A 25590-nucleotide genomic window follows, 5' to 3' on the forward strand; every position below is an offset into this window, starting at 1 on the left:
CACTGTGTCAGGGAGAGTGGGCCGGCTGGCTCTACCTGTGGCACTGGGTCACCAGCCACCTCCCTTGTCAGGCTAAGCTCCAGGTTTCAGGCAACACACCTGCTGGTGTTTAGAACAGGTCAGAGCAAGACCCAGAGACGCTCGGCTTTAACATATGGAGGCCAAGCCAGCCACGCTGAGCTCTGTGAGTGCTGGGTGCCAGTTCTAATTAATTCTGACTTTCTCATTAAGCCGTTAGGAAAAGCCAGGTGGCTCCAGGCAGTAGGCCCTCTGCCTGGGCCGCTGGATTAGAGGGATCATGGTTTCTGCCTCGAGACACTGTATTATCTGTCACGGGCGATTATGGAAGACCCAAGCGGGCAGTGACAAGCTCGGTGAATCCCTGAGTTCTGGAACCTGGGAAGCTCAGAATCATGGGATCTCCAAAATCATGGACTCCCAGAATCTTGGAGTGCCCGGCATTCTAGATCCTCAAGAGTCTCCCCTCCTCCCGAACATTTTAGAATCCTAGAGGGAATTCCCTGGTGGTCCAGTGGTTAGGACTCAGCACCTTTACTGTCGGAGCCCAGGTTCAATCCCTGATCAGGGAACTAAGATCCCCCAAGCCATGCAGCGTGGCCAAAAAAAAAAAAGAATCCTAGAGCAGGGGTCCTGAATGGCATTCAACACATCACTTCTGGATGTCTTGCAGGGAAAAGAATGCATGGATGGTCAGAGGCAGAAGGCATATGTGTGGATGGGGGCCTGCACTCCACCAATACTGCAGGCAGATAGGAAGGGAGGGTTGGCGCTGTGCTAACTTGCCCCTATCTGTGACATACCCACTGAATTTGGCATTGCCAAATTCTCGAATCACAAATAGCCTCTTGTGACACAGGCTTCTTACCTAGACTTGTCCCCTTGGATCAGAGGTCTCTCAAACTGGAAGCCCAGGGGCTGAATGTGTTTTTGGTTTTCGTTTTTTTTTCCGGGGCTGGAGGCCCACATAAATGTTTACAAGAAGAACTTGTGAATGAGTTTTTCCATATAAGGAGCTCCATTGGATACAGTGCAATACTACTCAGCCATTAAAAAAAAAAAGAATGAAATAATGACATTTGCAGCAACATGGATGCAACTAGAAATTATCATACTAAGTGAAGTAAGTCAGACAGAGAAAGACAAATATCATATGACATCACTTGTATGTGGAATCTAAAACATGCCACAAATGAACCTGTCTACGAAACAGAAACTGACTCACAGACATAGGGAACAGACCTGTGGTTGGCAAGGGGGTGGGGGGATGGGGGAGGGATGGATTGGGAGTTTGGGGTTAGCAGATGCAAACTATTATATATAGAATGGATAGACACAAGGTCCTACTGTATAGCACAGGAAACTATGTTCAATATCCTGGGATAAACCATAATGGAAAAGAATATAAAGAAGAATGTATATATGCGTATAAGTGAGTCACTTTGCTGTACAGCAGAAATTAACACAACATTGTAAATCAACTATACATCAATTTTTAAAAAGACGCTCCATTGGGCCCCCAATCCAAGTGGCATCTGTGGACCCTCCCTGATAGGGATGTGAATTTCCTATAACCCTAGGTCCAACTCACTCCTTGAGTGAGTTTGCTCTCCCTAGGCAGTGATAGTACTAACTTTATATCCTCCTTTTAAGATCAAGAAAGTGAGTCCCAGGAGCATCTGTTTGCCAAGTTCCCCCACCTCCCAGGGAGAAGCTGAAAAGGCTTTGGAAAAAGCGAATGGACATCCCATCAAGCTTTACAAATAGTTATCCCATGGGGTCCCTGCCACAAATCCTATGAGGTCTGTACTTTTTATCCCATTTCTCAGATGACAACACTGAGTCTTGGAGAGGGAAATCACTTTCCCAAAGCCACACCTGAAGGTAGAGCCCATGGAACATGGCAGGAGTGAGTTAATGGAAAGGCTCAGGGTGCCTCTCTATCTGGAGGTGGTGCAAAAAGGAAAATGTGGTGCTTGGGGGTGGCTTTGGGAAGGGTGTGGAGAGGAGATTGGATTTCCGTCTAAAGGCAATGAGGAGCCATGGGAGTGTTTGAAGCAAGGGAGTGGCATAATCTAATTTATATGTTAGAAATGTCCCTAACAGGACTTCCCTGGTGGTCCAGTGGTTAAGACTCCATGCTTCCAGTGCAGGGGGCACGGGTTTGATCCCTGGTCAGGGAAGTTCCACATGCTGCGCTGTGCAGCCAAAAAAAAAAAAAAAAAAGAAAAAGAAATGTCCCTGACAGTGCTGAATCCAGTTCAGAAGATGGATACATTTTCTCAGCTAAGGATCTGAGAAGGGCTTTGTCTCAGGTCAAAATGCTCTCTTCCTAGCTACTGTTTCTTGGACCCATCTGTCCCCCTCCACTGGGTTTTCATAAGGAATTCATTGCTAGGATGTCTGACAAATGAGGATTCATGGTGGTCCCTGTTGATAAATTGTGTTATTCCAGTTTAGCTCTACTAGAAACAAAGGCTATTTGCCACTAACATTTTTTTTTAATTTTTTTTTTTTTTGCGGTATGCGGGCCTCTCACTGTTGTGGCCTCTCCCGTTGCGGAGCACAGGCTCCAGGCGCGCAGGCTCAGAGGCCATGGCTCACGGGCCCAGCCGCTCTGCGGCATGTGGGATCTTCCCGGACCGGGGCACGAACCCGTGTCCCCTGAATCAGCAGGCGGACCCTCAACCACTGCGCCACCAGGGAAGCCCCCCACTAACATTTTTAAAGTGGCATCCTTCATATATAAAGAGTTGTGAGAAATAAATAAGAATAGAGACATGCAAAGAACATGGATGCCACTTTGAACACACAAAAGACATAGATGGGAAATTGTAAAAAAAAAAAAACAAAGCGAAACAAAAAAAAAAGACGAAGACTTTTACATGAAAATGTGTTTAACCACTCTAGAATTCTCACTATAATAGTCAAAAAAGATATCTGATCATATTAGATTCTGTGAGGCTACAAGGCAATTGACATTCACCTCTGTTACTGTGTAAGTTAGTACTATCTTTCTGGAAGGTAAGATGGCAAAATTATCGAAAGCAAATTGATGGATAGTAACTAATTATCATGACTCACCATTGTTGGGTGACAAATGAACTTCATTTATTATGTTTTCCCCACTAGAACAGAAAGTCTGCTAAGGCAGGCATCCTTGTCTGTTTTGTTCACTGCTGAGTCCCTGGTGTTTGGGACAGCAACTGGCTTTGATTTATATACCCAGCATGATCTAATCTTCTCATTTTTCTGTACAGTGAAGTTTGAGAACCAGTGGACTAGGCCAAAAGGGAAGTTTGTGTGGAGGCAGATATCTGAGTATCCACTTATTTGGGTCTTTAAGACAACCCCCAGATCCCTAGTGGTGAGTGGAGAGTTCTCAGGGGCTCCCACTGACCCATGGGTTAATGGATGTGTTTGTAGTTAAAAGGATCAAAAGAGATGATTTCTGATACTTACTAAGTCCTTAGGCTGTGTGCCAGGCAGTGTTTGAAGAGCTTTACAAACCTCAACTCACTTAATCACTTCACAGCAATGCTATGAGGCTGGTATTAACTTCAGGCCCATTTCACAGATGAGGAAACTGAGTCCACAGCATGAAAGCAGCACAAAGTAGGTGCTTGGGTTTAGCAGAACCTAAATCTTGTTCAGTCAGCTCCATGAAAACCCATCCTTGTTGCTCCAGGGAGCACTTCCTCTGGCATCCCAGTAGAGACTCTGGACACCAGTAAGTCTCCATAAATGTTTTGGTTCTCAAATTTCTTGGGTGACTCCGTGCAGAGCTGCCAGGGAAGGTGAGGAGAAGAGAGTGTCAGGTTTCTGGGGGCACGGAGATACCAGACACACAGAGACGCCCACAGCCCCTCACACACACACACAAACACCACACACACCTTGAGACAAAACAAGACACACACAGAGACTGGCTAGATACACACCCCAAGACACACACACACACACACACACACACACACACACACACACACACAAGACCAATGCAAACACACTCCAAGACAAACACAGATACGCACAGGAGACATGCACAGAGCCTTGGCGGGGGATGGCCAGGTTATGGGGGCTGTGGACACCCTCGATCCCTGCGGAAGCCCCTATTCCAGCCTCCACCTCCGTCTCCACTCTGGGGTCCAGGGTCTCCCGCTAAGGCGGCAGTGGAGCAATAGAGGAACTGCAGGCAGAGAGAAAGAGACTCGGGCTGCCGGAAGCGCCAGGCAGGGACGGCTGCGGTGCAGTGTGTGGCTCTCTGGCGTCACCCGGTGGGCACAGGGGGCATAGCAGTCCCCGCGGCTCAACACCTCTGCGGGTCTCTGGGTCCCAGGGTATCCATCGGCGTCAGCTTTCTCTCTCTCTGCGTCTGTGTGTCTCTATTTCTCTGTGTTTCAGTCTCTGTCTCTCTTCTGTGTGCGTTGCTGCCTCTTTCTCCTGTGTCTGTCTCTTTCTGTCTCTCTACAGCTCTGTTTCTTTTGTATCTCTCCATCTCTGTCTCCCTCTCTCTCCCACCCTTCCCCCCACCTCTTCGTCTATAACTGAGCTACCCCCCCATTAGCCACATCCCCTGTCCCCCCATGGCATCTTGGCACTTCCTGCCATCCATGACTCAGTCCAGGTGGAGAGTGATGACTAAGTGATGACTGCCTGCTCCTACTTCCTATATTCTGGTCCTTGCGGCAGGGACCCCATGCCTGCAGGCTGCACGGGGTTCCCCTGTTGTTATCTTTGTCCAGATAACCTGGCCATGAGCTCACCTTCCACAGGGCTGGCGGCTGCTGGCTCCCCAGAGGCAGAAAGTGCTGGTTGCATGGGGGGGTGGGGGGCAGGGACAGTGAATATTTGGACCCCCAAGCAAGGAAGGGCACAGGGAGAGACAGTGATGGACACCCTTGAACCCTGGGGAAACATGCCATGGCCTGTGGGATGGTGGCCTGATCCCTGACCTGCCCAGGACTTGGGAGACCACTCTGACCCCAAGTCACCCACATTCCTGCTTGCTGAGTTCCTCTAAGGTGCTGCACCTGTTCTTTCCTGGGGGCTCCTGCACATTCTGTTCCCTCTCCTGGAATGCCCTTCCAGTCACTTCCTTCAGGAAGCCAGGCTCACTCCACCTCCTGCTTGAAACCCTCCCCTGGGCTCCAAAGAGCAGATCTGTCTCAGTCATGGTCACTGCTGTGTCCCTGGCACAGAACCTGACACACAGGAAATGCCTTTGGCTCTAAACAGCGAAGCTCTCTTGAGCCCAGCTCTCCCATCTTGCCTTGCTGGGGGTGTGGGCCTTGGCCTAATGGGCTGCTTGTCACTCTGCGCCCTGTTTTCCCAAGGACAGAGGGCGAGGGGACTTTTTCTGGGCCACCTGTGAAACCTGCCCTGCTGGGTCTCATTTCAGCCAAGTCTGTAAATATTTGGTCCACCATGGCTGGCAGCATCCAGGCGGAAGAAGCTTCAGTGCGTTTTACGAGCCTCCCCACGGGGGGCCAATGTGAGGTTTCTGTGGCTGAGTATGTGGGGCGCCCGGCAGTCTCACGGCTGGTTGGCACGAGGTGGGTCTGACTGCAGGATTGGAAGCAGCTGCAAGGCACCATCAGTGGCTGCTGGCACTTAACCCCACAGCGTGCAGCTTTGCAGGGGCCCAAACAGCCCCTCTTGTTTGAAAAACTGTTAATGCAACATTATAGATCACACCTGTGGTGGGAATGGGGGCCGGTCCGACCCCTTCCCCAAGTCTGCAAGGAGGCGGAAGGCCCCAGTTTAGACCTAGCTCTTCTAGGAGAATGAACTGCAACCACAATCATTGGCTAAGCACCCACTAGATGCTGGGTACTGTGCAAAGCACTTTAAATTTTATTTATTTATTTATTTGCTGGCCACGTCCTGCTGCGTGTGGGGTCTTAGTTCCCTGACCAGGGGTCGAACCTGTGCCCCCTGCAGTGAAGCGAGGAGTCTTAGGCAGTGGACCACGAGGGAAGTCCCGCAAAGCACTTTAAATGCATCATCTCCTTGTGTCCTCAGAAATCCCCCTGACCATTTTACAATGAGAAAACTCAGGTGTTCAAAGTAACTGGCTCAAAGTCATCCAGGTGGCGAAGGTCTGAGCTGGGATTATTTACTCTCCAGCCTGGCTTGATCTCACATAAGTCACCTGGCCCGCATGGGGGCCTCCCCGACAGGGCCGCGGTGAAGATCCCCTGGAAACCTCAACAGTCAGCATCCCAGGAGTGACTGGAGGGAGGGCCTGAATCAGATCAGTAGATCAGAGTTGGGGACTGGGAACCTGCATTTTAAACAAGGACCTCCTGAGGAATTCCCTGGTGGTCCAGTGGTTAGAACTCAGCCCTTTCACTGCCAGGGCCCGGGTTCAATCCCTGGTCACGGAACTAAGATCCTGCAAGCCGTGTGGCACGGCCAAAAAAAATTTTTTTTTTTTTGCAGTACGCGGGTCTCTCACTGCTGTGGCCTCTCCCATTGCGGACACAGGCTCCAGATGTGCAGGCTCAGCGGCCATGGCTCACGGGCCCAGCCGCTCCGCGGCATGTGGGATCTTCCCAGACTGGGGCACGAACCCATGTCCCCTGCATCAGCAGGCGGACTCTCAACCACTGCGCCACCAGGGAAGCCCAAGAAAAATTTTTTTAAATTAAAAATAAATAAGCAAGCACCTCCCTCCACCCCCAGGTAACTCTTGCTAGACGTGTTCCTTGGTCCTTCCTCAGGAACAGCAGCCTCACTACTGTATATGTCCCAACTTTTGCAGTGTTCCCTCTCAATCTCAGCAGGGATCGTCTGCCACCTGGTGTTTACTGAAGACACTACAAGATTTGGTGTCCCCGTCAGACATTCTAAACTAGGGGAATTTTCTGCCAGGCCCCATAAGACCCAATAGGCCAGACGAGGAATAAAGTGTTCTGAAAACTTGAAGATACAGAATTTTTGTGTTCTTTCTCTCTTTCTCCTTTCCGTAGATTCGATAAGCATTTACTATGTGTCTACCACATTCCAGGTGTATTAACCATGTCTTGATTTTCTGGTTTTTGATGCTTTGACATCTGGGGCCTCACTCACCCTGGAGGGACAGCCCCCCCAGGGCCAGCTAATTCCCAGAGACAGCAAACAAGTCCCCCTAGAGTACCTTTCACATGCAAACCAGCCAATCCAGAGCTCACACCCCAACTCCCCGCCTCCCACACTTGGGGGTGTCCCAATCCCAAGCTTGCTTATCCCCACGTCACCTGTTCCTTCCCATGGAAACCACAATAAAGGCCCTGGTCCAGGGACTTCCCTGGTGGTCCAGTGGTTAAGACTCCGCTCTCCCAATGCAGGGGGACTGGGTTTGATCCCTGGTCAGGGAACTAGATCCTGCATGCTACAAGTAAGAGCTGGTCAGCCAAATAAATGAATATATTTTTAAAAAGGTTCTGGTCTACATTTTCCCCTCCCTCTGACTCACCCTGGTGCTTCTCTGCGTGGCCCTGCCTGGCATGGATTGCCCTCCCCCTCCTCTTGGGGAATGTAACAAAAAAAAAAGTTTTCGGTAGTAGTCATCTCTTGATCTATTGTCCTCACTACCCCTGTGTAACAATAAAATCTATGTTTTGAAACTCCAGGCACTGGAGAGACAGCTGAGAAGGAGGGAGAATGAATGCCTGCCCCAGTGACGCATACATTCCAGGGGAGGGTGCGGACAATATGTTATGAGGACAGGCTGGTGTGACAATGATGAGGTAGGAGGGGAGTGGTCAGGGGGACCTCCTGGAGGAGGAGGTAGGATCTGAGCACCAACCTGCAAGATGAGAAAGAGCCATCAGCCATGGCCACACCCACACCACCCTGTGCTTAACTCACTGGACCCTGGTTCACTCACTCATCGTCCTGGAAGTTCTGTGAAAGGGGAAGCAGCTCAGGTCCCCAAGTGCTTTGTGCAGTAGTACAATGTGGTCTCTGCTTTGTCTATATTTGCCCTCAGAGGCAAACACGGGGCGGCTGCGTCTGATGTGGATTTGAGGACATGCAGTAACAACCCAGCAACCTCCTGGGTGCCCACATTTCTGGGAGTGATTTGGGGGCCTTGGCACTGCTTTAACCTTCCCTGGGGCCGTTACCCAGCCTGGTTATGGGTCTGACAGTATCAGCGACATATTATGTCACCCTGGGGGTCCACTCTAAAGGTCAGGCGCAAGGGAACCCGGGAGAACTGCTTTGCCACACGGCTCCCAGTCTCAGGTTTTATGGTAATGAAGTTAGTTCCCGTTTTGTCTCTGGCCAATCATCTTGCTTGGCCCATATTTGGTCCGACTCATGGCCCTTCCTGGTGGTGCTTGCATCTCTTAGCCAAGATGGATTCCAGCGAGAAGGATTCTGGGTGGTTGGTAAGGTATATTATGGGCTGGTGTCTCCTCCCTCCTTTTGGTCCCTCCCGAATACTCCCGGTTAGTTTTCAGAGGTGGCACCATGTTCCTTAGCTGGACCCCCTGTGGTGAGACAGTTCGGGCGAGTGGGTCTAGCCAAGGTAGGTGGTTTCGGCCAACAGCTCCCTAAGAGGGAGTTGTGACTCTGGAAAAGGGATCAGAAAGATGCGCTCTTCGGCCTGAAGATGGAGGAAGGGGCCACGAGGCAAGGAATGTGGGTGGCTTCGAGAAGCTGGAAAAGGCAGGGAATCGGATTGCTCTCCTACAGCCTCCGTAAGGAACCAGCCCTGCAGACACCTTTAATTGGAGGACTTCTGGCCTCCAGAACTGTGAGATAAGAAGTTTGTGTGAATTTGTTATGGCAGCCAGAGGAAACACACACCCAATTCTCTTGCACGTATTGTGTGAAACTCTCAAACCCTAAAATCAGTGCAGTACTCTGGGGAGAGGAGATCACTGTTCCTGAGAAACTGGCATCCCACTGACCCAATGAGGCCTCCAGCTCACAAGGCTGGACCTGACATGGTCACCCATCACATCTGCCTGGGGCGGAGGCATCATGCCCAGTTGAGAAATGAGAACTCTGAGGGCTCAGAGGGGGGTAAGTCACTTTCGCAAGGACACACAGCTGAAGGAAGAAGAGCTAGGATGCGAACCCACTGTTCACATCCTGTGAACTGTGTGACCGAAGTAGGGATGGTCTAATCTCTGGAGAATGGGGGTGGGGCAGCACTAGGAGAACTCAGCAGGGACCCCACCCCTCAACCTGCAAACCAGTTAAAAAGCACCACATCCCCACGAACTGACAACTTTGTGGCTGTACTTTAAAAAACTCGAAAGCCCTTTTTAGACCCTTGCATTTGAAATTATTTAACTAAGAGTTAACGCATGCAATTTGAGACTGGCAATCACCATGCAGGCTTGGGAATTCCTGCATAGTGAGAAATTTTAACCTAGGAGTTGTTTTGAAATGTAATGAAATCTTTATGAATACAAAATTTAGCAGTTGATGAAGCTGACACATTTTTTGTAAATGTGGAGACATTTGATAAGGTGTTCATTCTGATGTTGCAGTTTTCTCTTTGTATTTTTGGAGCCAATCGTTTCTTAGCTCTTCCTCCCCAGGCCTCAAAACATCTTACAGGTCTCCCAGAAAGCACCAGCACCCTAGGCCCTCTTCCTGCAGGCCTCCCAGGGCCTGTCAACATGTATTGAGCACTTACTGTATGCCAGGAGCAATTCTGAGCTTTTTAATATATATCAGCTAATTTAATCTTTGCAAAGACCCTCTGTGGTAAATACTATCACATTTCCAGTTAAGGAAGCCAAAGCAGAGAGGAACTATTTTAACTCCCCATGGGCAGACAGGTAGGTTGGATTCCAAGCCATCTCCCGAGGCTATTCCAGTGGCTCTCACTCCTATGACACCGAACAGCCCCCACCTCAACCTTTAAAACATTTTAAAAAATTGTGGCAGGGCTTCCCTGGTGGCACAGTGGTTGAGAGCCCACCTGCTGATGCAGGGGACACGGGTTCGCGCCCCGGTCCGGGAAGATCCCACATGCCGCAGAGCGGCTGGGCCCGTGAGCCATGGCCGCTGAGCCTGCGCGTCCGGAGCCTGTGCTCCACAACGGGAGAGGCCACAACAGTGAGAGGCCCACGTACCGCAAAAAAATAAAAAATAAAATAAAAATATACCCCCCCAAAAAAATTGTGCCAAAATACACGTAACATAAAAATTTGCCATCTTATACATGCACCCCTATGTTCGTTCACAGCAGCACAATTCACAATAGCCAAGACATGGAAACTACCTAAATGCCCATCGACAGATGAATGGATAAAGAAGGTGTGGTACATATATACACAAAGGAGTATTACTCAGCCATAAAAAAGAATGAAATAATGCCATCTGCAGCAACAACATGGATGGACCTAGAGACTATCACACTAAGTGAAGTAAGTCAGAAAAAGAAAGACAAATATATGATATCGCTTATATGTGGAATCTAAAATACGTTACACCTGAACCTATCTGCAAAACAGAAACAGACTCACAGACATAGAGAACAGACTTGTGGCTGCCAAGGGGAGGAGGGGTGGGTTGGGAGTTGGGGTTAGCAGATGGAAACTATTGTATATAGGATGGATAAACAAGGTCCTACTGTATAGTACAGGGACTATACTCAATATCCTGTGACAAACCATAATGGGAAAGAATATGAAAAGGAATATATATAACTGAGTCACTTTGCTGTACAGCAGAAATTAACACAGTATTGTAAGTCAACTATACTTCAATAACATTTTTTAGAAAATTTATCATCTTAACCATTTTTAAGTGCACTTCAGTGGCATTAAGCACATTCACATTGTCCTGCAACCATCTCCACCATCATCTCCAGAACTTCCTCTCCCCCAACTGAAACTCTGTCCCCATTGAACACTGACTCCCCATCCCCTCCCCCAGCCCCCACCATCTACCTGCTGTCTCTATGGATGTGACTCCTCTAGGGACCTCCTATGAATGGCATCAGTATTTGTCCTTGTTTCTGGCTTCTCTCACTGAGCACCATGTCAAGGTTCATCCCTGTTGTAGCAGGTGTCAGAATCGCCTTCCTTTTGAAGGCTAACATACCACTGTATGGTTGGACCACAATTTGTTTATCCATACTACTACACACCCATTAGGATGGCTATTATTAAGAAAACAAACACACCCAGAAAACAAGTGTTGGTGAAGATGTAGAGACACTTGGAACCCTCGTGTACGGCTGGTGGGAATGTAAGATGGGGCAGCCGCTGTGGAAAACAGCCTGGTGGTTCCTCAAAAGTTAAACATAGAATTACCATATAAACCAGGGATTTCACTCCCAGGTATACACCCAGGAGAACAGAAAACAGCTGTACAAAGACCTACAGGCACACTTGTCTTTATAGCAGCATGATTCATAGGAGCCAGAAGGTGGAAACCACCCAAGTATCCATTAGCAGATACTTTTTTTTTTTTTTTTTGCGGTACGCAGGCCTCTCACTGTTGGGGCCTCTCCCGTTGCGGAGCACAGCCTCCGGACATGCAGGCTCAGCGGCCATGGCTCACGGGCCCAGCCGCTCCGCGGCATATGGGATCTTCCCAGACCGGGGCACGAACCCGTGTCCCCTGCATCGGCAGGCGGACTCTCAACCACTGTGCCACCAGGGAAGCCCAGCAGATACTTTTTATAACAAGTCTTTTCTTCCACCTCCCTTTTCTCTCCTGAAATAAAAATCTGAACTAATATAACCTAATGACACACAGTTAAAAAAAAAAAAAAAAAAACAACCAGCAACCCAACCATATGATGCTCTATCAGATACAAGAAGAAATAAAAAGAAAATGATGTCTGGTAAGTGCTGTCTAATTTAGCCTGTCAATGCTGGGGCACAAGCCCTGGTTATATAACGTACAAGATGAAGTGCTCAGACGCATGGGTCTATTCAGACATTTCGTCTCAGACAGAAGCAGCAGGGGAGGTGTTTAGACCCCGCAGGTCTGTTCACAGAAACGGTGAACAACTCTTGGTAAGGTTCTGGACTAACTGACAAGCCATTTTCCCTCAATTTATCCAGTAGTTGCACTCCTGAAAAATCTGTATGTATGAAAACTGTAAACTGTGTCCCCCTCCAAATTCACATGTTGAGGTCCTGGCCCCCAGGACCTTGGGATGTGACTGTATTTGAAGACAAGGCCTGTACAGAGGTAATCAAGTTCAAATGAGGTCAGTAGGGTGGGCCCTAAATCCAGTCTGAAATTCAGACGCAGACACACACACAGGGAGAAGGCTGGGTGAAGGAGGTAGAGACGGGGTGATGGATTTACAAGTCAAGGGATGCCAAAGACTGCCAGCTGCCACCAGAGTTTGGGAGAGGACCTAAAACAGATCCTCCTCCCCTCCCCCCGCCCCCCAGCCTCAGAAGGAACCAGCCCTGCTGACACCTGACCTGGGCTCCAGAACTGGGAGAGGATAAATTTCCCTTGTTTATATCACCCAGTCTGTAGTGCCGAGTTACGGCAGCCTTGGCCAATCAATGTTGTCCTATGTAGCCACGTAAAAGAGAGACCGGTGTTAGGCCCAGCTAATGAGGAAAGGGCTTGTCTCTGCCCACAGGCTGTCCGGTGGGACTGGCCCGCACTCTCCACGCTTCCCGGGGTCCCCTCGGGCCAGCTGGGCAGCAGTGCCCTGGTCAAGCCCTGGCTCTGCACTTCAGGACTTGCTCCTATCTTGTGACAAGATCTGACAACCGGTCTCACCCTCAACCCCAAGTCAAATCTGGCTTCTCTTGGCCGACTTGGGACACCTGGACCCCAATTTCTAGACTAGCTTGCGGGGTGGGGAGATGAAGCTCTCCATGCAGGAGAAAAGATGCCACACTAGCCCCGACTGCACCATGGAGACGTCATCCTTCATCCTGTCAACCTGTCATTGGAAAATGACTCTAAAAGCCCCTGCGGTGAAGGAAGAGCATGAGGTGTTTATTTGGGGAATTCAAGCAGACAGGACTCGAGGGCCGGCCGGCCTGCCTTTCATGCTCGGGCTTCCTCAGCAAGCTGGGCAGGGTTTTCAGATTGCTCTTTTCAAACTAAACACCCCAGCAGGAACAGGGGACTCCGGGAGAATTGGCAATTGTTCTGGGGCCTGTGGGGTGGCTGTCCTAGTTGCGGAGGGGAGGGAGGGAATCAGGTTGCCAGCAGGCGGCACACGGGTTAACTCTTCACACGCCGATCCAGACCACGCAGGTCTAGGGCTGAGATTTGCGGGAAACCAGCATCCCTCTTGCCCCCAGGCCCTGCGCAGGTCCCAGGTCAGTCTTGTGGCCACCAGGCCACCTCATTCATGAGATGGGCTGGACCCCTCTTCTGCCCCAACAAGCCTGCAGTCACCCATTCCATGTCCTGACATCAGTTCTGCGTGGGCAGCAATGATCCTTCCAGAGGAACAGAGATGGCCCCTCTGGCCAGACAGGGCTCTTTAATGAATATTGCTGCTGCTTATAATCACAAATGAGATTTCACCCATGAACCTGCATTTCCAGAAAAACGGGTGGATGGGATATAGCTGGGCTCATGCCAGGCAGCGGCTGCCCCATCCCCAGCCCTCAGCCAGGCCCCCAAACCGCACACCAACACTGGCTAGACATCCCCAGGCACCCCAGCAGAAGAGGTGAAGTGCTGGTCCCAGGGGCCCCCGATGCACACACCCCTCCCCTCAGGGAAGAATTCCTAATTCCCATCCCAGCTCTGCCACCTACGAGCTCTCGGACTCTGGACAAATGATCTGACCCCGCAGCCATTTCCTCACCTGTAAGACGGGGAGGTGCACGGCCCCACTTCATTGGGAGCTGTGAGAATTCAGGAACACGAGCCGGCCTCTGCTACCCAAACAAAAGCGGTGCCGCCGAGGGCTGACACTGCTCTCTGCTCTATCATCACTGAGACACACACACGGCTGCGAACCATAAACTTTTATTAACGGAAAATGGAATGCCTCGTTAACAGAAACCTTGTTTTACAAATGGCAGAACAAGAACACATTTATTAAAAAAAAAGAAAAAAAAGTGGATTCACATTGTATTAAGCTACAACACAGTGGCAGGATTTGTTTCTGTTTCTTAAAAGACTCCACAAGTTCAAGGTAACTCTGGCTAAGAGACTCGACAGTACGTCTGCCTGCCTACCAGGACACGCGGGGTGGGTGGGCTCTAGTAGCGGCGGGTGAAGTGGGGGTATGGGTGGGGGGCGGGGGGCGGGCCTCTGCTGCCCCGGTCCTGGCCGGCCACTCCTCCACCCTCGAGGCCTCCGGAGGGCACCACGTGAGCATGGGCGTGCCCGCCGTGTGCAAAGCCGCCTCGCCTAGGAACAAAGGCACACGTTTGGCCCCAGAAGCACCTGTGTTCTCACTGTGTCACGTTGCAGCATAGGGCTCTGTGGCCTTTAGAGCCCCTTGGCTTTTTCCAGGTGAGGAAAATCATAACCACGGGTTGCATTCCGGGGAAGAGCATTAGCTGCATAAGTTGCCAAGAGCTGCTTTGGGGGTTTGTTCTCAAAGCATTCGACCCCGAAAGTGGATCAAGCATGCAAAAAGGGAGAGGAAGTGAGAACTGGGAACAAATCAATTTTATCCGCGGACAGTACTTCTTACCCCGATATTCCACCCCGACTTGCCACATGCCCTGGCCCCGAGGGCCCAGACAGGCCCCTCTCACCACCTGGAAGAGAAGAAAGAGTCTGCAAACACTCCCTTCTTGGAAGCCCTGGAAAAGCTGGCCCTCTGGAGCATGCTGGGACTGTGGCTGTCCCTCCACGGGAGGCCCTACCGACCCGCAGGCATGAGTGAACCCATACCTTGCCACCGCAAGTGCTCCCGGCCCGCCGTGCCCGCGTCCACTGTGCCCGGCCAGGCGCGCTCCTGATGCTCCTCCAGCCTCTGGCTGTGCTCCGCCCAGTCACGGCCACCCCTTTGCCAAAACGAAAGGCAGATACACAATGGTCCCACTGTGCCTCTAACGTGAGGCTGTGACATGGGGGCTCTGGGGGCTCGTGCCCCACTGTCAAGGGTTTCTGAGAGAAGTGGGCAAAGAACGGCAACAGACACTTCCCCAAAGATACACACTCGGCCAGTAAGCACACGAGTAGGTGTTCAGCACAGCTACCGTCACAACCACCTCACCCTCATTAGGACGGCTATTATCTAAAAGACAAGGATGAGTGTTGGTGAAGGTGTGCAGAAACAGGGATTCTCACACTGGGCTGGTGGGAATGTAAAAGGGTGCAGCCTCGTTGGAGAACAGTGTAGTGGCTCCTTAAAAGCTTAAACACAGAGCGACCTCATGACCCAGAGATTCCACTCCGAGGTGTCTAACCAAGAGACCGGTAAACATGCGTTTACACGAGAACTCGTACACCAACGTTCGTAGCAGCATGATTCCGTAACAGCCCCGAAGTGGAAACCACCAAGTGTCCATCAACTAATGAATGGATAAACAAAACGTGGTCCATCCACATACTGGAATATTAATCAGCCTTGAAAAGGAATGAAGCCCTGACACTCGCTACAACAAGGATGCACCTTGAGAACACAATGCTCAGTGAGCGAAGCCAGACATAAAAGGCAACACAACACACTGTGTGATTCCAACTCATGTGAAACATCCAGAACAGGCAAATCCACAGGGAAAGAAAGTGGGTTAGTGGTTGCCAGGGGGATGGGGAGTGACTGCTAATGGGGGTTTCTTTTGGGGGTGATGGAAATGCTCTGAAATGGATTGTGGTGATGGATGCACAACTCTATGAGTTAACTGAAAGCCATCAAATTGCACACTTTAAATGAGTGAACTGCACAGCATGTGAATTGTATCTCAAAAAAGCTGTTTAAAAATGGTTTCAGACAGAAACCCTGGGAGATGAAAATCCAAACACGGTACCCACGTGCAGGTGCCAACAGCCCCTGGAGGCCTACAGGAAAGCCTCCCGGCCTCAGGCTGGGTGTGGAAGGACGAGGGCACTGCCCGCCGGTGACCACCACTCGAGGCCCAGGACCAGGAAGCCAGCAGACCCCCCACACCTGTCTGCAAGGGTGAGTGCACCTCGCTACGTGCAACGCCTGTCTCAGGTGACAGCCCCCCAGTCACATGGTGACGCTGCACAGCGCAGCCTGTTGTCAGTGCAGGAGCTCGCCCATTTAAATTTAACGCAAATAGGACTAAACGACATGAAAGGACCCAGTGCTAAGTAGGTCGCTCAGGAAAGAACACTCTCATCTGTCACACTGGCACTCCAGTCTTTGATCAACACCCGAAAACCCACCTAGAGGTGCAGTAGAAACTTGTGGTAGCCGTGACACCGGTCTTACAAACACCTAAAGACAACTTCGGGGGTGGGGTGGGGTAAAGCTTCTCTACTACTGATGGGGACAAGCCTTAGACGGCTTCAGGGCTGCTGCCTTCAGCAGGCAGGGCTCACACAGGGCCAGGAGGGGCTGTTCCAGGCGACCTGGCAGGTACACACGCCCGGTTCACTTTCAGAGAAGCCAACCCGTCACCCGGCGAGGACAGTGATGCCCAGCCCCTCTGTGGCCTGCCCGCTAACCTGGGGGGAGGAGGCAGCCCCCGGCCCTCGCTCATCCTCTTGTCGGAGCCGTAGCCACCCCAGCCATCTCGGGAATCGCGGCCATGGCGCTCTGGTGGTCCTCCGTGGCCGTGGCGGTCGTCTGAGTAGTGCTGGAAGGCACAAGAGGGACAGGGCGACTCCAGTCACATGGCTCCCAGACAAGCTCGCGGCAGGCCTACCTTCTGGGTCTCGGCAACCTGCAGACCCTGCCTCAGCATGTTGGGGTGTGGCTCAGCACCCCAGCCACCCATGAGGACCTGCCCAGGCCCCTTCGGACACTTCCTGACCCCCTCCTTGAGAACCCCGAGCGCCGCTAAAGCTCCATCACTGGTGCCACATGAAGGGCCAGCAGCGGGCCCTCCCACCCAGGAGCAGGGAGAGCCCCATGCTTCAGGGTCCACTGAGAAGAGTCACTCAGACCCGCCTTCCCTGAAGAGTCAGGGCACCTGCTCCTTGCTGGAGACAGGAGGGCCCTCCCCACACCCCTAGGGCAGGCCAGCGCCCTCAGAGCCCTCTCTGCTCATAGTACTGTGGAGGCCTGGAGGCAAGTACTGAAGGCAGGAATGGCTTAGTACCCCTGGCCAACAAAGTCAGTGCTCAGGAAGCCAGCACACCTGGGGAGCAAGAGAGAATACAACACTCTCTCAAAACCCACACCCCTGTTTTAAAAAGCCATGATTCTGATGCCATCCCCCACCTTTCTCGTGGAGGCCTCCTCTCTTCTCTGAGCTGACACCCTAGGCAGCTCTCACAGGGAACCTGCAGACTATCAGACACGGGGACCCATCCCAGTACCTGACACAGAGGAATGCCCCAAAACATGACCTAAATGACCCCCTACCAGGCCGCTAACCCCCCGCTGGGGCATCCCACAGTGCCTAGATGCGAAGGCACTCCAAACACGTAGGCAACCAAGTATCTCTTCAATTAGTTTCTACTGAATAAAACGAAAAACAAGCCCTACCTATTTAAAAAACACAAACTCCAGACTCGAGACTTCCCTAGTGGCGGAGTGGTTAAGAATCTGCCTAACGCATGGGACACGGGTTCGAGCCCTGGTCCGGGAAGATCCCACATGCCGCAGAGCAACTAAGCCTGTGTGCCACAACTACTGAGCCTGCATTCTAGAGCCTGCGAGCCACAGCTACTGAGCCCATGCACCATAACTACTGAAGCCCACGCACCTAGAGCCCATGCTCCACAACAAGAGAAGCTACCACAATGAGAAGCCCGCGCACCGCAATGAAGAGTAGCCCCCGCTACTTTGCAGCAATAAAGACGCAATGCAGACAAAAAATAAATAAATAAATAAATAAATTAAATACAAAACGCAGACTCACTAATCATTTCTGTGCACATCTACTCACCGGCCAGAACTGACATCTCCACGCCCCGCCCACCCCACAGAAGCAGGCACGCCCCTGGCCTGCTATCTGGCTTTTACTCACCTGCCCATCTCGCTCTCCCATCACTGACCTTGAACCTTCCCTCCTGCAAAAAAGAAACGTCTCATTCCAAAGGCAGCTGATGGCTCTACACAACACTGCTGCAGACCACACAGAAGAGTTCCACAATTGGAGTATTTATCCCCTTTTACCACATGAGAACTGTAATTTACTGGCCTGAAAAAAAACTGCCTCGCAGCTTTCTCTGGGAGTAGGAGTGAAGTGGGATCCTAAGAAGGTGGGAACGAAGGTTTTACTGAACTAAAATCCCTTAGAGGGGTCTCAGAAGTAGAGACCCACACCATGAAGCTAATGCCTATAATTTTATCTGTGGCCTGATGACAAGTCAGATAATAAGAAAGCCTCGGCAAGTCCCTAACCTCTAGTCTGACCCAACACACGACTCACGCCACATCTGAAACCAATTCCAGCCATAATTAATTAAACGAGCGGCTTCTCAGCCTGTCTTTCCCTGCTTTTCCTTCCCAGAGCTAATGAGCGGAGAAACTGGCTCAAGGATATGCAGCCCAGGGGAGCATGATGAGAAACCTAAAGAGAGAATTCTTAAACTGGAAAAATCGAGGGCTGCTTTTCTAAAAAACGAGATACAGTCTTCATTAAAAAGGCACTGGCAAAAAAAATAACCCACCCAGACCCTCGAAACACAAAGCAGGCCTAACAGGACCTCTGCCACGTTCTGCAGTCAGCTCTCTTCACGTGGGCTGGCACGACCCCATGCCAGTCAGTGACCCCTGCAGATGGCTCAGGCGAGTCACAGCCTTTCTCTAAACTGCTTTCTCATCTGTGTGAACAAGGAGGCAGGGCCACACCCTCCTCAAAGCCCGGTGCTCCAGAGCAGCTTGTGCCGGTGGGAGGGACAGGGAGGAAGTGTGGCTGTGGAGACACCCCAGGGAGCTGTGAAACCCAGAGCCCGAGGCCACTCCCAAGAGAGCTGAGCACAGGGGAAGCCAAGGTTCAGGTCCTGCCCAGGGCCCGTCTGTCCTAAGAGGACAGTGCATGAAACGTGCTCCGAGGTGCCTTCCCCCTAGACAAAGCCAAGATGCCGTACATGACCACCGATCCCAACATCCTGCTCAAGGTCTGTTTCTAAATCCCACGTGTGACGGGGTCAGAGGCACCCACTAGGAACCTCACGAGTGCACCAGACATTAAGAGAACAGATGGAGACCGATCCCTGCTGTAGAAGTGGGGTGGGGCACTGACCTGTCGGCCACGTGCTCCTGGTACTGGCCCCGGTCACGGTGGTCAAAGTCATGGAAACGGTGATCGGGCCGAGGGAAGTCTGGGCGGTATCTGTCCTCCATGGCCATGCGCTTTCCCTCTGGCCAATAGGCATCATCTCGCCTGTTTTTTTATTTTAAAAAGAATGCAAATTTCATTTATGAAAGAGAATGAGGGTAAAAAGAAAGAGGGCAGAAGTGGGGAGGGGAGCTCTCTCTCCAGACCCAGTATCATTTAAAATGTCCCGCAGGGCTAATCTCTAAACATTCAATCATTATCGCTTTGATTTGATAAATTAAAATCCCCCAAACTGCCAAAAGGCATACTGGCATTCTCATCTGACAATCCTGAAAAAAGAACTGCTGTGAGCTAATTGTGTCACAAGGCTGTTAAGACCTTGATTCCCACATGAGCTCAGATGCAAGTGCAATGAAATCTTTGATTCTCCTGCAATGAGGTTCCAAGTCACCACGTTCTCACCTCCTCATCTGCTATGCTAACCTGAACCTCCCTCCCTCTGAGCTTCTGCAGAAGCGAAGGGAATTAGATCGGGTGATGGCAAACTACATACAACTTGGGATGGTATCCAATTATCTTCTTCCTGATTTTTACCAGAAAATTAGGCTCACGGATGGTGGGGTGATGGGTGACCGTCAATTAAGCCGCTCAGAGAAGCTGGAGAGCAATAAACCTACTTTCTGAGTAGGAAGGCAATCTCCTTTTCCACAGCACCCAACTCTGTGCCTCTCCCTCTAGGAGGACACAAGAGCCTGGCGGAGATGGCAGTGAATGTGGCATAACACATGCTTGGTTGTCTCCTACCCACTAGACAGTGGTCATGCTCTACCAGGAACCACAGTGCAAATAACGGGACGGCCTAGGCGAAAGCATCACAAACCCTTCAGCAAGTGGCAACAATCAAGATTCTCTGGAGAATAACTCGGGTGGGGAAAAAACGCTGCACTGGCCACAGAGGTGGCAGCAAGGAGCCCTGCCCAAGCGTCCAGAGGCCCAGATTCTGTCTGAAACACCTCCGACTCCCTACGCTGAGGTGGACAGGAGCGGGGTGGCTCTCTCAACATCAGGGTAAGCACCCCGTCCCCCTGCCCCGGGCCAGGGGCCATACCGCCCGACGTCGTAGGGCCTCCTGAGCACCGACCGCCGCTCCTGCTCGTAGCGCAGCTGCTCCTGCTGGTGCCGCAGCTCCTCGCGCTCCCGCTGGATGCGCTCCTGCTCCTTCCGGCGCTCCCGCTCCACGCGCTCGCGCTCCCGTTCCAGCCGCTCCCGTTCCAGCCGCTCCCGCTCCAATCGCTGCCGCTGGCGCTCGAGCTGCAGGCGCTCACGCTGCAGCCGAGCCTTCTCCTTCCCCTCGTGGAGGGCGTCCAGGCGCTGCTCCCTCTCACGCTGCTCACGCTCTCTGGGGGAACACAGAAGGCCGCCCTGACGTCCCGACGTGGTAGCACCCGGCCATCAAGACGTCGTCCTCCGAAGGAGCCTGGAACCTTCCAGCTCCCGATGGGAATTGGCTCACCCCGGGCCTGGCTGCCCCCCGCCAGCTACTAGGCGGCAGGCACTAACCGGCTCCCTAAGCTGCTCGATCGGCCAGAAACCCCAATCTCCACACTTCCCCTTTCTCCAAACAGCAAAGCTGGGGTGAGCTGGGAGGAAGGGGGTGATGACGAGCAGACACAGAGCCTCAGGTCCAGACCAGGAGGACTTGGCTCAAAGAGCACCAGAACAAAGCCATAGCTAAATAAAGGTCAGGAAAGTAAGAAAAGCAAAGGATAATTGCTACTCTGAAACTGCTGGGCACAGAGAAAACCCTGGAGTCACGGATGATAGTAGCTTTCCCTGAAGAGGGACAATCAACACTGTTTTTTTGTCACCCCTCCCCTCTACAAGGCTGTATTTTTAATGAGCACGTCATTTTGAAGAGACCTAAGAAGGTGTGGGGACAGGAAAAGGCCAGTCACCAGCGAAGGGGACGAGGTCTCATTTATCAGCCACCGCACACCAGGAGCTGAGCGGGGACTGAGGAACCCTGTCCTGCTCTCTTCACACCCTCCCATGGTGCCTGGGAAGGGTCCAAACCAAGGGCAAGCCAGCTGGAAGCAAAACATCTCCAAATAGATCAAGAAACTTTTACTTGCTAAACCCCATATGCAGAGGCTGAAATCACACTGTTTTGGAAAAGCAAACTGGAGAAGTTTCTACATGATGTGCTTCAGCTCAAGAAAGTTTCTCAAACACTGCAGCATCACAACTTCACTGGGTAATGTTTGAGGGAAAATGACGAGGGAGCTCTAGACAACCTGGTGTGAAATGGCAGAAAGCGAAAATGGAAATGACAGGCCTGCTTCAACAAACCATCTCCTCGGCAAAGGGGCACAGAATCGCTGTGGGACCGCTGCTGCCTGAAAACGCCACGAAACGCAGCCGTCTCAGGAGCGAAGATGTGAATCACAGCTCTAACAGGCCAGCCTTCCTGGGCTGCCATGTTGATCTAATTCACGTGGAAGGGTTTGGCAGCAAAAACTGAGGCCTCAACCCTGGAGAGCCTTCTACCTAAAGCCACACGCAGCGTGGGTCCGCTTGCTACCTGGTCCAGGGTGCAACTTCAGCCAGAGGAGATGCTGCTGAGCAGAAACGGGCTCTGATGAAATGTCACGGGACTACCATGGGCCAGTGTGAACGCCCCCGCCTTTCGGTCTCAGAGGAAACACACTAGGAGGCCAGTGAGCCACAGCCACACAGGCGACTCGCTTGGGAGGAAGAGCAACCCTCCCAAGAGGAGACCACGGACCCGCCGGCCTCGCTCGGCCCCCACTCACCGCCGCCTCTCTGTCTCTCGGATTTCCCGTTCCCGCTGCCTCTGGCGCTCTCGTTCCCTTTGCTCTTTGATTTTGTCAAAGGACAAGATGTCTCTCTTCTCTTTGCTTTCCGATTTGCGATCCTGACTCTTTGAGCTCTGTTTACCAAAATTGGTTTATTAATGTTAGGAAAATGCTGACAACAGATGCACGACGCAAGTAGAGTATGCACATCTGGACTAGACTAAGATCCTTCAATCCCATGTGGTTTACAGGGAGGCCCCAGCACAGGCCGCCTCACACCGCCATCTGAGTTACACTGTTAGAGTCTTGCTTTCAAAGGGCATTAATGGAAGAGAAGAGGTGGGGTGAAACCTCAGCAGTTTTTCTGCAGCAGCAGAGCCAAGGCTCTGCATTATCTAAAGCAAAACGAGGCTCCCCAGAGGCACGGGGCACGTGCACTCGATGCCCGCAGCGACCCCTTCGTTCACTGGGAAAGCTGTGGAAGCAGCTGTCTAGACAGACAGCTGGAGGAGGGGCTGCGTTTTTCACTTCTCAGCTATTGGCTCAGGCCTCAGGCAGGTGGCCTCAAAACAGAGCAAGCCAAAGGCAGTTGAATGTAAAACAGAACTGCCAGTAAGGTAGAAAGTACCAGTGGGCAACTTCTATGCTCTTCCATTTCTGGGAGAAGGCAGGAAACACTGACAGCCAATACCCATTTCTGAGGCTGTCAAAGGCTGGGACTCCCAAACGGGCCACAAGCAGACTCTCCCAGTAGCTCAGAACCCAGGGCCTCCTGCAGACCCGCCACCTCAGAATCTCCAGGGAAGGGGGGCCTGGGAGATATTATTAAAAAGCTCCTCAGCTTATTTTCTTAATTTGCTCACTAAGGGGCAAAAACATCAATGAAAGACAAAGATATCCAAAAGAAAGATAGGCAAAGGAGGGGGACACAGAGGACACCCTCATTACAGGGACAGATCTGCAACCCGAAACATCGCCATTACCCTCAAGATGGGCAGAGTTGAGAGTCTGATCACATACACTGCAGGCTGGAGTGAGGAAGGGCAAATGCCCTATGTTCCGAGGTACGGATGTGATCTTCTGGGGAGGCCAGCATGGCAATGGAGGTGCCGAATCCGACTCCAAGTTCACAGCCTGGCCTCGGCCACTTCCTAGCGGCCCAGCACACGCTACACACTCAGTGAACCTAAGTATCCTCCATAACCTTGCTGAAGGGCACTCTGATCGTATCTACCACAACGAACAACGTCCTGGCGGCTTTGGACCAGCACTGCCAAGAGGCGTGCACGCAAATGTTGCACTGCAGCCATTTTCAATAGGGGATGTGGAAACAGCCAAGTGTCCGTCACCAGGGGACTGGTTAAAAATGATCAAGGTGCATCCATAAGCTGAATGATACAAGCTTTACAAAGAAAAGTACACACACCACCACCTGGATGGATTTCAGGGACATCACGCTGAGGGAAAAGGCCCATCTCAAGGTCACGGTTGCATGATTCCATTTATACACTTCCTCACAACGACAACATGCTGGTGATGTAAGACAGGTTAGAGGTTTCCCAGCACTGGGGATGGGCTGGTGGGCTGGGTGTGACAATAAAGGGATACCAAGGAGGAGGTCTTTGTGCTGATGGACTAGTTCTGCATCTGGATTGTGGTGATGGGACACAAATCTACACGGGTGACAAAATGTCCTAGCACTGTTCACACCCCCATGCCACCCTCCTGGCTCTGCGACTGTGCTACACAGTTACACGAGATGGAACCACTGGATGAAACCAGGTGACGGGTTCCTGGGCCTCAATTTCCTGTGAATCTGTAATTATTTCACATTAAAAAAAATTTTTTTTAAGTAGAAAAAGCAGAATTGTATGTCTCAATACACAAAGCTCTCCAAGACATCACATACAAAGAGGTGTACAGCGGCAAGTTATGGGAAGACGCTTTCCCCATGGTGTTTGAGTGCAGACACGTGTGCCGCATGTGTAATGCCCTTTGAGAGGAGCCCATGCAAAGCACAGGCTTCTGCTTCGCTTACCTTGTATCTTTCTATACTACGTGTATGTTCTAATCAGGCCTGCGCTATTACTTACTTTTTTAACATCAGAGTTATTTGGGTGGTAAAATTATAGGCCTTTTTGGGTTTTCTTCTCTAGATTTCTCTGTATTTTATGATTTTCCTATAGCCCAGAGGAAAAACAGCATTAGGAACTGCTACTTTATAGAACCCAAATGTTCATTTCAAAATTAAGTCTCAAGACCATAAGTGTTCTTGGATGAATACTGTTAGCTCTGCACTCACTAACACAGCACTACTCTCCTCATTAGCCTTTTAGTTAGAACCTTCAGCTGGATGCAGAGGGTTTTGTTTTCCAGAGTAGAAGCAAAATGGACAAGCAACTAGTTTGTCCAGCAGCATGGACCACAGAAGCAATGGAGCTCATTCTCTGATAACATGGAAGACAGTTTTAGGGTGGACTCTACTTTTCTTTTTGGTTAATTTAATAGGAGACTAGAAAAACTAAAGAAAATAAATAAAGTACTATTAGATTAACCAAAGAGTAGAACCTGCCTTCCAACTTGACAAGCCCTGGGTCTTGCCCATTCCATCCAATTTGTGAATCAATTCTCCTTCTAGAAAACAGTATAACCTATAACCTAACAAGACTGGCAAAGGGTCAACACATTTATGGGGAGCAAACACCGTTAAGTATTGTTTTGAAGTAAGTTTCAGAACCTAGTTCGTGCCTGTACATATACTCTAAATAGTTAATACACCTTTTGAGTTCTTTTTCTTAACATTTCAAAGGTGAAACAACGTTGTTCTCATACCGCAAATCAGAGTGGTTGTTAAACCACCATCAGAACCAGCCGGACTTGAGAGAGCAGAAGCTATACTTACTCTCTCCTTTGACCTGCTTGTGGTTTTCACACTAATGACAGGCTCCCCTTTCGATTTATCCATCACGACTGTTCGTTCCATGCCTCTGCTTCCTTCAGGAGAAAACACAGCCACTTATGAAATCATGCTGACCGCCCCCCCTCCTGACCGCAGGCAGCAGCCCCGCCAACCGGGGGCTCTGGACGTGCCCTCCAATGACTACTGATAAGCTCTGGAGCCTCGGCGCCCCATCTCTCTCCCCTCTGTGACGTGAAGTCAGTGACGCCCACATGGCAACAGCAGGTCTGAGGTGGACAGGGCACCCCGACAGGCCTTTGCTCGTCTGGAATGAAGTGGCGTGATCTGTTCACACCTTACAGCGTAAACGGGAATTAAACTGCATTCTGCAACGTGGGCACAAACACGTCCCACACTCGGGCCTCCTTCACCCCCATGCTAAACCCCAGTGCTGCAGGGATCATGCACTTCGACGTGCATTCCTCCCACACGTTCTGGAGAGCTCTGCAGAACCCAGGCCCCTGTGCTGAGTCAGACACGGCCTGCCAACTCAGAGGGCCCCGCCAGACAGGTGGGCTCCCCTCATTCA

General features: G+C 51.2%; 1 protein-coding gene across 4 annotated transcripts in view; it reads right to left on the reverse strand.

The window, feature by feature from the left end:
* Positions 1-13928: 13928 nt before the first annotated feature.
* The window catches only part of SAFB2 (scaffold attachment factor B2), a 34243-nt gene continuing 22581 nt past the window's right edge, over positions 13929-25590 (reverse strand). The window contains exons 13-21 of one of the 4 annotated variants that reach the window (XM_079701962.1): positions 25005-25096; positions 22100-22236; positions 20395-20685; positions 19251-19391; positions 18030-18072; positions 16561-16691; positions 14818-14930; positions 14615-14681; positions 13929-14325 (exon numbers count right to left, since the gene is read on the reverse strand). In XM_079701962.1, the coding sequence (XP_079558088.1) occupies positions 14175-14325; positions 14615-14681; positions 14818-14930; positions 16561-16691; positions 18030-18072; positions 19251-19391; positions 20395-20685; positions 22100-22236; positions 25005-25096 (1166 nt within the window). In that variant the 3' untranslated portion in view covers positions 13929-14174. Of the gene's footprint in view, positions 14326-14614; positions 14682-14817; positions 14931-16560; positions 16692-18029; positions 18073-19250; positions 19392-20394; positions 20686-22099; positions 22237-25004; positions 25097-25590 lie in introns of those variants that run through there. The other 3 variants (XR_013810834.1, XR_013810833.1, XM_079701963.1) reach the window with 3 other exon arrangements.

Source organism: Hyperoodon ampullatus (genome assembly GCF_949752795.1).
Source record: "Hyperoodon ampullatus genome assembly, chromosome: 4".
In the NCBI taxonomy this organism is placed as follows: Eukaryota; Metazoa; Chordata; class Mammalia; order Artiodactyla; family Ziphiidae; genus Hyperoodon; species Hyperoodon ampullatus.